Source organism: Alligator sinensis, unplaced genomic scaffold, assembly GCF_000455745.1.
Source record: "Alligator sinensis unplaced genomic scaffold, ASM45574v1 scaffold360_3, whole genome shotgun sequence".
NCBI lineage: Eukaryota > Metazoa > Chordata > Crocodylia > Alligatoridae > Alligator > Alligator sinensis.
The window spans coordinates 1,559,379-1,573,969 of record NW_005841977.1 but is presented as its reverse complement, the minus strand read 5'-3'; the positions used below and the strand labels follow the sequence as shown (position 1 = coordinate 1,573,969).

General features: G+C 52.8%; 1 protein-coding gene across 11 annotated transcripts in view; it reads right to left on the bottom strand.

The window, feature by feature from the left end:
• ABLIM3 (actin binding LIM protein family member 3) overlaps nucleotides 1-14,591 on the bottom strand; it is a 107,136-nt gene that overhangs the window by 6,387 nt on the left and 86,158 nt on the right. For 5 of the 11 annotated variants that reach the window (XM_006021061.3, XM_006021062.3, XM_025200900.1 and 2 more), the window contains 9 exons: nucleotides 12,193-12,222; nucleotides 10,484-10,613; nucleotides 9,384-9,482; nucleotides 7,513-7,563; nucleotides 4,920-5,054; nucleotides 4,610-4,674; nucleotides 3,742-3,889; nucleotides 2,286-2,315; nucleotides 174-232 (listed from right to left, as the gene is read on the bottom strand). In XM_006021061.3, coding sequence (XP_006021123.1) covers nucleotides 174-232; nucleotides 2,286-2,315; nucleotides 3,742-3,889; nucleotides 4,610-4,674; nucleotides 4,920-5,054; nucleotides 7,513-7,563; nucleotides 9,384-9,482; nucleotides 10,484-10,613; nucleotides 12,193-12,222 — 747 coding nt within the window. The remainder of the gene's footprint in view (nucleotides 1-173; nucleotides 233-2,285; nucleotides 2,316-3,741; nucleotides 3,890-4,609; nucleotides 4,675-4,919; nucleotides 5,055-7,512; nucleotides 7,564-9,383; nucleotides 9,483-10,483; nucleotides 10,614-12,192; nucleotides 12,223-14,591) is intronic. The other 6 variants (XM_025200901.1, XM_025200902.1, XM_025200903.1 and 3 more) reach the window with 6 other exon arrangements.

The following is a 14,591-nucleotide window of genomic DNA, read 5'->3' as shown; positions in this document are numbered from 1 at the left end:
CAGCAGGAGGGTTTGGAAGCCAGGCACAAAGGGGAGGTTATCCCCATGAGGCCATCGGCCTCCTGAGAACTGCTCCGGGCCCCATTCCAAAGGAGTTCATGTCCCAAATACTCCCCCAGCACTAATGTGCTAGAGCACTGGCCCTTGCCAGCTGGCCAGGTGGGCACACTTACCCGATGCAGCCCGTTCCGTCTGTAGGCAGGAAGAGACGCAGATTTAGAAATGAGGGGATCTGGAAAGAAGAAAACAAGCTGCACACCCCAACAACAGGGACTGCCCCAGACAGAGCACAGGTTGAACCACAAACTGCTCCCTGCTTCACGTGCCCCAAGGATCCTACCCTATCCTCTCTCCTTCCCTCCATGCCCTCTCAGTCTCCATCTGTCCTCCCCCCATGAGAGAAACAAGCTTTTTCCTCTCACATCTGAGCCCCCCATCTCATTTTCTTCACCCCCCTACCACTGTGTCTCCCTGCTCAGTTCGGTGCACCCCAAGTGACAATGGCTGTCTGGAGTTCCCCTCCTCTGATTCCACCCTCGACACTCTCTGGCACAGCTACCACTCTTGCGTGCCACTGAAACGATGACTGCTGATGTCTCCAGTGACCCTCTTCTCTGCTCAGGACCAAGCCTCCATTATCATGCTCCTTGTCCTGTCCACTGCCATTGACACCCTTCATTCTGCCCTTCCTCCTGGTTTCAGTCCTTCCTTGGCTTTGGTGTCTCTACCCTCACCACTCTCCTCCATCCTCCTTGTCTCCTTGTACCTTTCTGTGGGTATTCCCAAGGGCTCTGTCTTTGGGCTCTGTCATCTTCTCTGAGTTATCCCATCTGCAAACATGCATTTAATTGCCATATCCATGAAGAAGACTCACACACCTTCCTCTCTGCTCCAGACCTGCTTTCCATCTGCACTAAAATCTTGGTTTGTCTCTTAAACATCTCTTCATGGTTGTCTAGCCATCAGCTCAAATTCAACAGGGCTAAAGAATGGCTTAATCTTTTCTAGCCTCCTACCTTCTTTCTGAATCATTATTGTCTATAGCATCCTCTGGCCTGTTCCTCAGACCCATAGCTTATCTTCTACTCAAACTTCTTCCTGGGTGGTAGCATCCAGGTTGTCCAAGCCTTGCTGAATCTTTCTGTATTAACATTGCTAAGAAATGTCTTTTCTGGTCCATCCATCCAGTTAAAACTGTTGCCCAGGATCCCCTCACCTCCAGCCTTGATCACTGCCACCCTCTTCTCTGGCTTTGACAAATGCAGCCTTGCCCTGCTCAGGTCCACCATGCAGGATGCTGATTCTGGGGCCATTCTCACCCAGCACTTTGACCACAGTACTGGATCTTTGCATCCCTCCATTAGCTCTCCCTTCCTTGCTGAATGAAACACCCCTGGCTTGTCTTCATTTTCCAGGCCTTTCATGGCCTTTCCTACCCTATCTGTGTGTCTCATCTGTAACCAAGAGGCTCTGAAAGGGCTATGAAGCTGGCCTCTACCTCTGCTTATGAAATTGTCAAACTAGCTCAGAACTTTCTCCCCTGCTTTCTCTCCGTCCTACATATATAAGATGAGCTCCACTCTATCTCAGCCAAACCAGCTGATGAGCTTCCTCCAAGTCTGCTGAAGTCTTTCCCCTGTTGCCTATAGAAAACCTGGCAGTGGCTGGGATGCTGGAGCACTGCAGATCATTCTGGACACTGCTGTCTCATGGTCAACTTGCACTCCACAATTTGTCTGGCTCCATTTATCCTCTCTTGTCTTCTACTCTGACTGTGAGTTGTTTGAGATGAGACCATCTTTCTGTTCTGTGTTTGTACACAGGGGCTTCTTGACCCACATACAGGGCTCCTTGACACTTCAGTAATGCAGATACATGCATGATAATGCAGAGAGGAAGGGGCTATACAGGTTCTGGTCTGTAGCAGGCAGTTTTTCTGAGGCATCCACAGGCATGTTAGAAAAGAGAGAGTCACAGCTCTGTAAGGGTCTGTCTTGGACAAACAGGATCCATGCAAGGGTCTCACAGACACTTTCCTTGTTAGACTGTAGCCAACACGCCCTCAGCCCTTTGAGTCACCCAATCTGCTCCTGCTAGGCCCAGGGAATTTCCCTCCCCAAGGTGAGGGGGACTAGATGCTTTCTGGAGCCTCTGGATTCAGTTCTCTAGCAGGTGCAAGGCTCCTAGTCCAGCTTCCATTCCTGTTCTCACTCCCAGAACACTCCCTTGATGGGTTTGTAACATGGAGAAGCACTGAATGCAGGAGAGAGGGGAGATGCACTTACCGCTGTCCGCCAGATAATGTGTACGGGGAGCTGCAAGCAGAGGGAAAACTGGTGGTTAGCACAGCTAGAAAGCACCGCCAAACCAGAGAGCCAGGTTTGCCCACCACAATTCCACCACGTCCCTGCCTTCCTTGAGGTAGCCTGGCCCCTGAGGCTGTGTGCAGCATCCACCACTCACCCCTGTGCAAGCTCACACCCCACCCCACCCCAGGGCTTCTGTTCCCACTGCATGGATCCTGCACCCTTTATGGCATCTTCTGCTAGGGTTAAAAACAACAACTCCCAAAGCCTGGTGAATTAAGCCTCCCAGCCCCAAGCCTTGCTGCAGGTCTCATTATGGAGCAAGGACTTGACCAGGCTGCTCAGGCAGTCTAGAAGGGGGACCTTCTAGTGTCCCTACTCTGACCACTGGACCAGGCTCTGCCCTGTGCAGGCCTGTCATGCAGGAGCAACACTGCCTCTGAGGTGAGGCAGCAGGGGCTGCCCAGAGGGTGGAAGGAGAGTGCAGGCAGAGGCCTGGAGGATGGAGCAGTCTGGGGCACTGCCCAGCTGCCCCGGCCACACAGAGGCCAGCGAACCCACTGTGAATAGCAGCAGCTGAGGGTTTGCCCCTACAACTCCCTGGTTACTATTCAGGGAACTCACAGCAGCGGCACAGCATCTGCATGGGCTGGCACCACAGCAGCCTGGGGTCACCTCCATACCCCATCAGCTACTCACTCAGCCTGGCCTAATCCAATTAGACCACTGGCTTGGAAAGCCACTAGTGGTTCCATCTGGTGGCCAATCTGTGTGATTGCAGGCACGTACTTGGCAGGCCTGAATCCCTCCATGCGAAGAAAATGAAAAAATGAAGGTGGAATCATCTCTGGGCCATCAGAGGTTAATGCAAGAACCTTTTGAGCTATTAGGGAGTTATGGGAGATGCTATGGCCTGAGCAGACATGTGTGTAACATTCACAGACACAAAGTGGAGGGGTTCCCATGGAAACTCAAAAATGCCTAGCATCTTGAGCATACATTTGTCTTTATGTTTCTCATGGGTGTTTTTCTACCTCACAGACATCATTATGGATTCAATATGACATGAGATCCGGTCACCTCATGGGTTCTCCACCTTCTGGGAACACAGATGCAATGAAACGCCAATCAGAATAGAAGAGAAGGTGGGAAAGCCAGTGATTTGGTATGAGACTCTCTAGCTCATTTCACATGGAGGCCACAGAAAAGACCTCTGTGGGAGGGATTCTTGGACTGCCAGTAATCCTTCCTCTTTTATATTGCTGGATCTGATACAGCCCAGGCAGACCTGGCCCTTGAAGCAATCTGTATCTCCTCCCCTACTCCAAAGGTCAGTGAATTCCCAACAAATTATGAGCCACAGACACTTTGTCTGGTGAGAGCTGGAAAGCCCCTCTCCCTCCCACACTAGCACCATGGTCATGGCATTCCTTACAGCCGTTCAGAGAGCTCTCATAGCCAGCTGTATGGAGGGCTTCTCTGCTGCTGGCTGAGCTGCGGGGCGGCGTCCAAGGATCAGCGTAAGAGTTGGATCGTGCCTTCATCTCCTCCTTCAGGATCAGCCTGCCAATGCCACTCTGGATCTAGGGACCGGAAAGACAGAAGGAAAGCAAGAAGCTTTATATGGGGCAGAAAGGTGGCAGCAGCAGCTGCTTTCCTCACCCCAAATCAGCTTCCCTCAGTTAGCATCGGCAGCATCACAGATGATGGTCACACGTCATCTCCCAGTGAAAATGCACAATGCCACCAGCACTGGAATTGACTGATTCTGCCCTGAGACCAGGTAACACCTGCAAGTCTGTATGGTTGTCCCTTCCAGCGTGACACACACACTGCAAAATTGAGGAGCTCTTGAGTGAAATTGGTTCCTCCATTCCCCAAGCAATGCCTGTTCTCTATGGCAGGGTCAGTTTCCCTCTCCAGGCACATTTCAGAGGTGGGGTACCTTATCCAAGTTCATTACATTTGCAAGTTCCTGCACCAGGAGAGGGTAAGAACATGGAGGAGTGGAAAGCATCCAGAGAGTGATCCCAAGCCTGGAATGGCTGGAGTCCAGCAGAAATTCCTTCTTTCAGGGTGTGGATGGGAACAGTTCCCACCCATCTGGCAAAGGAAGGCACCACATTGCAACAATGACCGAATGAGATGCTGGATGGAGACAGCCTGCCTCTGCCATGATCCTGAGCAAGGTATGTGACTTAAAATGGTTTCTAACAGCCAGCAACCCTCTCCCCTCCTTTGGTTGTGGGCACTGAGAGGAGATGCCAAAGGATGGGGTGGAAGTGATGGAGACCCTGGCTCACCTTGTGCATCCCCCGGTCATACCCATCCTCTTCTCCTCCTGATGAGAACCTCCGGGCTCGGGGCACTGCAAGAAGGCACAGGGAAGAATCAGATGTGGCATGAGAATGGTTACATACAAACAGGTCCCAAGTCTGGAAATAAATGGTAACCACCCCAAGATGATATCATTGAGGGCAGGGCCATGCTCAGTGTCATCCCTCTGCAGTCATTGCCCATCTCCTCCCAGGAAATGACCTCTGCTGAGGTTATTATTGGACTGTCAATGGTTTTGGCTGCACCTTTGACTTGGGCCCCAGGAGGTGGCATTACCTTTGGGGGAGCTCTGGAAAGACCAGTACTCTGACTCCGAATGGTAGTAGGGGTCCGGAGAGTAGGCAGGGCTGTACTTGGAGGACTGTGCAATGTCTTCGCTGGTTTTGCTTTTCGTGGCTGCAGGTGGATGGTCTGTAAGAGCAACAGGTACAGTGCAGCTTAGAGGGAAGCCTGAGTTCTGGAGACACCACAGCCCTCCCAGGAAGATAGGCAGTCCCCTCCTACCCTCAAGACCACTCCTAGGTGAGCTTCCACTGGGAGACAAAGAGTGGTGACAGCATGATATGAAGCACAAACAGCTCCTGAAGAAGTGGGGGCTGATATCATTCCCCAAACCAGAGCAGGGCAGAGTTGTGCCCCACCAGGGCAGAGTTGTGGTAAGGCAAGTCTGGTGGATCCCACTCTACCTGGCCATCCTCAGACCCAGCTGAGTTAATTACCCAGCTGAGTTAATTACCAGACAGGGCTCTGGCACATCCTCCCCTCTCTGCCCAGTGGCTTCCCAGTCTTTCCTCATTAGTGCATAAACAAAAGCCTGCCCAGATTAGACACTAGCTGGTGGCACCTCACATCCCCCATCACCTTATTTTACACCAGAGGCACAAAGAGACACAACTCAGCACTGGGCACTGAGAGGTGAAAGAACAAAACCTGCTGGCTCCTTGAACCCTGAGCCATGCTCATGGTGGACTGGAGCAGGAGCTCTCTAGGTCTGAAGGCTCTGCCTCTGCCTGCCACCAACCTTACAGCAGCAAGGGGAAGCAGAAATCCCAGTCCAGAGTCCACAATGGTGTTGGCTTGTACCCTTTCCTGATTTTTGATTAATCTGTAATGTGTGTACTCCACCCACTGAGGCTCAAGGGAGATGCTTCAGGAATACAGAGCTACAAAGGACTAGAAAGGGCCTCTTGGGCCATCAAGTCCAGTGCCCTGGTCATCACCAGATGAGAGGACTAAAAGCACCCTAGGGACATGGCAGCATGAGCAGATGCCCATGAGGGAAAGGACTGAGGAGGGAGCATGATCCCAGAAGGCATAATCTATAGGGATGGGGAAAGTGGATGTGGTGAGTTGCCTGCATTGGCCATTGGAGCTGCGAGGGTGGGTGTGCCAGGGAGAGGAGCCGGAACATGAGCCCCATGCTTGGTATCACTGTCTCTTGCTAGCACCCTGCTCCCATGCTGCAAAGCTATAGCTTGCGGTGGCTCTGGGGCCGGCTTGCATGTCAGGGTACAGGCCTCCTCCGTTGGCTTCAGGCCACTTGGCCAAATCTTTGAGGCTTCTGCTGTGTTGTTAAGAAAACAAAATGGTGGCCTGTTCTCTCATCCCCAGTGAGTGCATGAGGGCAGCATGTGCCCCCCACCAGGCTTGGCCTATGATGAACCCAGGGAGATGGTGCCCAAGTCAACCCCCTGCATCTGAGACAGCTAAGAGCAAGCAGACCCCTTCAGTAACTAACTGGGGCAGCCACAGAGAAGGCAGCAAAGGCAGCTACTTACAGTGCAGGGGGCGCAGACAGTCAGCAGGGGCAGTAGGGGAGCAAGGTGGATAGGAGAGAGGAGATTCAAGGGAGAGAGAAGGAGACACGGGGTTACTGATGCACAAGGAAAGCTGCTGCACCTCAGCAAATGGAAGCAAACTGGGGATGTAGAAGGAACCCTCCTTCACCAGCATCTGGCTTGTGACATACCCCGCCACAACCAGGCACTTCCCCAGTGACCACCCCCCACCCCACACACCTACCCACAGGCCAGCCCTGACACACGGGTCTTGAGTATTGGCTCTCGTCCAGTCTGTGATGTCTGCAGGGGACAGTCTGAGTTTGGTTCCTAAATGTTCATGTGAAAGCTGGATTCCCTTTTCAGTTCCATCCAGCTAAGTTATGGTAGTGTCCCTACTGCCCAGTGTCTTTTACTCTCCTAGTCCTGCAGCCTCCTGCTGTCCCAGGCCTCCCTGCCCTCTGCTATCACTGACCTCCAGCTTCTTGGCCTGCAGCCTCCTCACATCTCCAGTTCCCCTCTCATCCCACTGCTGTGAGGCCATCCCTTGCTCCTGACCTTCCCAGCTTGGGCAATCTCTGAGCCCTAGTGACAAGTCTCCATTCTTGGGATGATTGTGTGGTGGGGGCTGAATCCTGCTGCCCTAAAGTGAACAGCAGGTGCAGCAATCCTTGGGACCCTCCACCCACCTTGGGACCTGCCTCTTTGCTGATCTTGACCTCAGGCTTGACCTCAGCTCTAAAGTCCCACTCCTGAGGATGGGAAGCCTCAGCTCTGCAGGCAAAAGCCCCCCCTAGAAAATGCAGCCATCACCCCTCCTAGAGCCTCCAGCCTTTCTTTCTCCTACTTGCTCTTCAGGTCCCTGCCCATAAGGTACCCAAATGGTCCAATTCCCTGTTTTCCTGAACTAATCAAATTTCACTCCCAGGCAGACATAATCTGTAGTAACCCCATCAAAGCCCCTGCAGCTACTGCTTGTTCCCAGCCAGGTGTCAGAAGGCAACATCTGGCCCCTCCTCTCAACCCTGCTCTCCAGACACCAGGACTACTGAGCCACTGGCAACCACCCCACCACAGTGCCCACACGATACCGTGTCGCTTATAGATGGGAGGTTTCCGGTAGATGTTACTCTCTCCAGCAGCTGGTGGAAGAAGAAGAAAGAGAACAAAAAAAGGAGAGGAAGAGAAAACAGAGAAAGGAGGGTGAGGTCAGTGCAAGTTTGCAGGAGGCTGAGGTCATGAGGCAGGAGAAACGAATCCCATCTTGCTCATTTGTTGTATTTGGTATTGTTCATGACCATGGATCTTTAAGCAAAACAATGCACTCTAGTTCCAGGGAGCTGGACCAAGTGCCAGCTGGGGTTTTGAGATGGAGAGAAAAGGCCTCAAGCCTGCTTTGGAAGCTAAGTGCCTAGATGTTATGGTGATGGGCACTATAGAAAACCCTATGGAAGAGAAGTAGAGTGTGTGCATGTGAGGACATGCAGTGGGCATGCTCGGTGGTAACATGCACTGTTGTGATGGCAGATGCTTCTTCTTGTGTCTCTTGGCATTGGGGCTTCCCAGACAAACTTGTCTGGGAGAAGGGAAGGGGCACATGGAGACCATGTCTGGTGGTTCCTCCCTGTCTGTCAGCCTCACAGACTGGGCTGTTACTGATGGGTTTCCAGGAGTGGAACACTTTCTCAGGGGAGATGGAGCTTAGAAGAATCATCCACAAGCCACCAGAGAGCGGAACAAAACCAGCCAAAGCCTCTTTCAGCCAGAAAGAAAAAAGCAAGCCAGGAGAAGGAAGCTGCCTGGAGACTGTGCCTACAGCTACTGCCCCAGAGCTGGGCCTAGCCACCAGCTGGCAGAGCAGGGAGGGCGCCATCCATAAAAGACATCAGCAAGCGGTTCGGAGCTCCAGCACACAGCTGTGCTTGAGGGGTAGCAGGGTAGGGACGGGGCCAGGCAGGGCTGCTGCAGGGAGCCTGGGGTCCTGCATGTGTCTGTACAATTGACAGCTGGCATCATCTGCGGCTATGGGCTGGCTCTGTGGGTAAAGCCAGAGAAACTGGCTGCGGGGCAGCAGTTCTAATCCAGACCCACCATACTTCTACCAGGCCTGTGTGTGTGGCTGGCTGCTTTAAAGATATCCATCAAAGTCTGGGGGCCCTTGGTCCCAGAGTGTTACCACAAGGGGCTCCCCTGGAGATAAAAGCCAGGTGCAAAGTCAGGAGCTTGTGTTCCAAGCTTAGACCCTACAAAGGTTTGGAGAGTGGATCCAGCCAATCCCAAAAGTACCCTCAAGGGCTGGGGAGGAGAGAGGGGGAAGGGAAGAGAAGAGTAGGCCAGAGGCCTCTAAAGCTCATTGAAGTGGGTTGGCTTTACAGGGACTTGAGAAATGGTTCAGCCTGTCATGGTGGCTGCAATGGGGAGAGGGTAGGCATCCCTTCCTGCTGCCCACTTTGTCTGGAGGGGAGACAGGTGCCCGTTTCATTCCAGCCCCCCAAAGGCTGTGCATAGATGGGGGGAGGGCAGTGGGCCTTACCTGGTGGCCCCCTGGAGTCCCTTGTGGAGGGAAGTAGCCATCGGGCAAGCCCAGAAGACTCTGGGGGAAGGGAGCAGCGGGCCCTAGGGGGAGTATAAAATACATTGTGTGTAAAGAATGAATGTAGGAAAGCCCCTCAGACAAGCTTTGCCTTGTGATCCTCAAGGGAGGAAGGGCAGGAGGGATGGCAGTGGAGAGGGCAGGATCCTTGTAGGGAACTTGGCTTTGTGGGGAGCAGGGGGGACTTGCAGGGAAGTGAAGGGGATGCTGCAGGTCTGGTTTATGGATGGCCTCGCCCAGGGGATGTGTCCTACTGCTTACCGGCTTGAGGTAGGTAGTGGCGCTATTCATGCGAGACACACATACAGCACATGCAGGCATGCCACAGACACGGGGCTTCCCACAGGCCGGGGGGGCTCCAGAGCCTACCTGGAATGTGGAAATGCTTGGGAGCTTGGTAAGAGGTTGGAGTAGAAGACCTCACATCTAACTGGCTATAGTAGGGGGAGCTGCGCCCACTCTCTGTGCCTGGAAAGTACGGAGCAGAGGAAGCGGCAGTGACCGAGAGAACAGGAGGCAGAAGAAAAGTGGTGTTAAATGCAGCTGTGTTAGAAAGCAGCAAACCGCCAGTGAGCTAATGGCTGTGGTGGAAGTGAAGGTTTTCTATGCACCATCATGAAGGGAGAACTAGGGAGGCAGAGGCGAATCCATAGGTGCCCACTGTTCACGGGCCTGGCCTGACCCCATTCCAAGGGAACCAAACCCTGCCTAGGGTCTTTGTCCTTCTTGGGCTAAGGCAGAGTCTTCTGCCCTCCAGCAAAGGCTGTTCAAAGGGGTTGTTGATGGGGCAGGGCCCTGCTGAGTGATACATTGGGAAGCCGTGGGGCTGAGGTTTTGCTAGACTCCCTGGCCTTGGGTTTACCTGCTCATCCTCAGCATTCAGGGGATACTGCCCAACTGCACTCCAATTCCTCACCCCCAACAAGCTAGGCCCAGGCTGTGTGTGTGTGTGTGTGTGTGTGTGTGTGTGTCTTTGCGCATGCATGTATGTGCATGCATGCATGTGTGGGGAGTTTACTTGCAGCCCATGCATTCTGAAACACCCAGCACTGCTCAAGATATGAACAGAGGAAACGATTTTCCTTCCATCCCTCAGCTCTGTCGTGGAGCTTTCCTCTTGGGTTTTCCATAGAGATTGGGAGAAGCTTTGAACAAGCTCCTTCTTGAGACAAAATGAAGCTCCCTTAGTCTGCCCCTTTGCCTCTCACCAGAGGAGAATTAGCTGACCTGTGCTGTGCATAAGCATCTCAAGGGAAATGAGTCACCCCATGGCCCCAACATCCTGACTTTAACTCTTCCCTGTGCACAGTCAAGCTTGCCAATGGAACCCATGCTGCTGGCAAAGGGATGTGCTGAGTTTGTGGAGGCCGCAGGGAGAGGCCCATGTGTCCTTGTGACTGTTGTTGTGCTGGTCTCTGCCAGGGGCAGAAGGGATGACCTGAATGTAGTGGTGCCTTTGGTGTCCTTACCTGAGCGGTAGTAGTGAAATGGGGACCGTGGGATGGTGGGGGACATGCCCTGACGGCTGTACGTAGGGGAGTCAATGTAGCCTGGGCTGGAAGCTCGCCTCTGCCGTATGTCAATACTTTCATAGATGTCCTAGAAGAGCAAAAGAAGAAGTGAATAACAGGCAAGACCTGCAGGGTCCTAGGGCTAAAAGGCAGCAGAAGCAGGACAACGATGGTGTTTAGTGTCTCCTAAAGGGCTGATTGGGTATAGGGGGATGTGCATAGGGGCAGAGAGAGAACCAAGTCACTTCACAGTCTTCCCTTTCCTCCAAGGAAATACTTCCTATCCCTTCAGTCATGCATGTACCTGGCAACAAGGGCACCCCTCATCTCAGCTGGGAGCAGAAAGTCTCTGTCATGTCAAGGGCTGGTGTAGATGTGTCCAAAGGCATAAGCTCTAACAGACAGAGGAAGTGTTGGAACTGCTTGGCTGTGTATCGACTCCCTCTTTCCCAGCAGCACTGCCCCTTCTAAACATGCTAGGTCAAGGCCTGTCTTTGGGAACTGAAAGCTGTGGGGGGTCTGATCCTGGTGCACAGCACGTGTGGGTGGCTGGCAACAGCACTAAGTACAGACATATGGGCCGAGTGGGCGGTGGATAGTGCAAAGCAGCAGATATCCAGCACTTGCAGATACATGCTCAGCTTGTGCCCATGGAAGTCCTGCTCTCCCAGCAGGCTGGGAGCTCAAAAGCAACGGCTCCACTGCATTCTTGTGCCTGTCCGCAGTGGAGCCTCTGGGAACAACCAGATTCCCCTGGCCTCCATAGCTGGACTGTTTGAAGAGCTCCCCATTCATTCCTCTTATTGTACCTTGAAAAAAGGGGTCCTCCTTCGCCTCAAAAAGGCCGCCTCATTTCTGCTAGGGCAGGATGGACATGGCTCTTTCCAGAGCCCATTAATGTCACTCTGAGACTCAACTGATGGGTCCATCACTGCTTGGTGGAAATGAGAACACAGGGCTGTAAGGGACCCCTTGGGTCACTGAGTCCAGTCATCTGTGATCCCAGGCAACAAGGGGATTAATGGCTGTCTGTAAAGTTTACAAGAACATCCATTCTGGTTCAGAGGAGGAGAAGCACAGCTCTGTGCCCAGGGCAGCCACACAGCACCCAGAACAGAACAGCTCCAGCTCCAGCTGTGCGTATCGGAGTGGTGTGATCAGCAATCACTGTGGCAATGGCTGTTCCCAGGGCTTCTGCCCTGTCTCCCCGCTTCAGTTACGCTACTATGGCCTTTCCCACACACCACAGCCACAAAACATGTCCTGTCAACCTGATGGCCCTTAGTACAAATGCACACAAATACTCTATGATGTGCCAAAGGACAAGGGCAGGAGAGACAATGTCTCCACTCTCCTCTAGTCCACCCATGATGCAAGGGCAGAGCAGACAGGCCTGTGCAGTTGACATTAAAATTGTTACCTGCACAAAACTACATCCACATAGTTCCAACTAGTTCAAGCAGGCCATATCCAACTCTGCAGTGAATGCATTGACTTCTGGGGACTTAGAAGGAAAAGAGCAAGAAGGCATTCAGCCAGCAGTTGTACTGGTTTAAACTCCCACTGTTGGCACTACGAGTCACCTTGGTCCAGTCAGGCCCCCATTTATAAATCTATTTAAACCCTGTCATCATAGTCTGAGAGGCTCTGGAGCACTGTGTAATTACCTGAGAATACGGAGACAGTGTTCCAAGGGACTGGAGGTGCCAGGAGGCCCAGGAGGGAGAGGAGACACAGCCCAGGGGAGAGAGGACAGGATGCAGAGAAAAAGAGAGAGATGGGACATGATTAACAGGAGACATGACTGGCCAGGATCACAGAGCAGTTCATTTTCTCCATGTTACAGTCCACTTAGCAGAAACACAGTCTCATTAAAGCTGTCAGGCACTGAGCGGACCTTGCAGAAGAGATGGCTCCATTGATGGGAAAGAACTAGCAGCCTACCCCACTACCTCAGCCTGGTCTAAAGAACAGAGGGGAAGCATTGGTCCTGCCTGGTTACTGCTCCAGGGGAGATGCCCAGTGGAGGAGACTGATGAAGCGAATGCTTTCTCCCCAGTCACCTGGGAAAGGGGAGAGAGAGCCCCCAGATTAGACCCCTCCTGGAGTCCTGTGTGTTCATGGTACCCTGGGCTGCACACTTACATCAATGCTCCAAGTATGATGTTCCATCCAGGAGGGTCCTGTTTCTGTCCACACTGGCGCCTAAGGTCAAATGGGACTTTTCCAGATTCAAAGTTTCAACCTGAGGTTAAGGCTGATGTTGTAACAGCCACAGGGTGTGCAGTAAGAGGCAACACCCACAGAGGGTGAGAAAGGGGAACGGTGGAGTGACCCTGAGAAGCTCTATAAGGTCTCAGAGGTACTAACAAGGCTCCTCACAGGTGCTTCCCTGGGAGCTGAGGAAGCATGCGCAGCAAGACGCACCTAGGGCAGGAGATGCCAAAACCTCCAGGGCTCTTCATAGCAGGCTGGAGAGGCACCTGGCCTAGAGGAGCTTCCTGTGCTACCTTCCAGCTGCAGTCTCTCTGCTCAGCCCCCAGGCGTTGGCGGTCTGGGCCACTGCAGGCCAGCTCTGCCTGCAGCACAATCCCCACACAGCACTTGGCATTCTCTGTTTAGGGAAGGATTGTTTCCACTCACATGTGGATCCAGTCCACAGATCCTCATGGGGTGCCAAGCAACAGAATGAGAGTGTCAAGGCAGTGGTCACTGTCTATTATGCTCACAAACTGGCCATTATTGGACAGCAGACAGACACCCCTCAGTGAGAGGGCAGAGATGCAAGGCAGCTGGGGTCTACCCTTAGTCTCCCAGGTCTTGTGCTTATCCCAGTCAATGTCCTGATTCGCTCTTTGCCTATATCAATGCCAGACAAATGTTGACACCTTCACTGGGCTACACTTTGATTTACCTGTAAGAGAAGAATCAGGCCCGCTACGTCTTGGTGCCCTGATCTGAGCCCAGGAGGAGGCAGACTGAACCCTCATGACCTGGCAAGAGCCTCTGAAGCTCTACTGAGAGGCACAGTCACTGTTCCCTTGTTGGTGTTGAGGTCATGGACCACTAAGGGGCCTGGACAAAGCAAGGCTGGACAACTGGCATGTGAGGAGCTGTGACTCCACTCTACCTGGGAGATTTCAGGGTACTTATGGGCAGCAGTTACAAAGGCCACTTTCAGAACCAACTCAAAGGGCCCAGTCCTGCCCTCAGTGCCTGCTGATCCTAGTGGGAACTGTGGGCACAGGATCAGGACCCTGGTCAAGTCCTCTTTTCTCCCCTCCTTCCCATTTAGCTAAGGGTGAAATTGCCTAGTAGCCCCAGCCTGTACCAGGAGGTGAGGCAGGGGCTGCTCCATGCTAGGTGCTCCCTCAGCATCACTCCACAAAGTGCTTCTTAGTGATCCCACAGACATGGCAGGCACCAAGCCCCTCCATCTGCATTCTCCCCATCAGAAGAGGAAGCAGCAGATATTGGCTGTCCTACCCAGTCCCTGGCCATCTTGTTCTCTCTCATTTGGAACTGGGCACCTTGGGGAAAATAACTGCAGAGAAATTAGGTGTCAGCTCCTTAACAGCCAGCTTTTCAGCAGTGCCATTTGGTGCATAAGGAGCTCAGCCAGGCATAGAATGACCCTGCTGGAGATCTGCCCATTCCCTATCCTGGGATGGGGCTGGTTGTAGGGCTTCCCTTCACTCATTTCATGGCCTGAAATGCCCTGGGATGCAGCTGAAGAAATTCCCTGGGGAAGTCATTCCTGCAGGGAGCCCTTTCTCTCCAGACCCCCTGTCGGTTGCTAAGTGCTGTCTATGTTCATCCTAAATGGCTTCCCCCAGCTTGGCCAGAGCCATAGCTGATCCAGATTGTAATTGTCTGATGCTGTAGCTGATTTCTGGCTTTCCTTCACTTGACCCACAGTAGCACAGGTTGTCACCAAAGTTGTTCTATCTGGGCCAGTTACTAGATGACAGACCCTCATCAGCGATATCCAAAGTGAAATCCTGTTGTTTTCACCAGGTATAAATCTGAAGTGACCCCATTAACATCAGCAGAGTTATTTCAGATT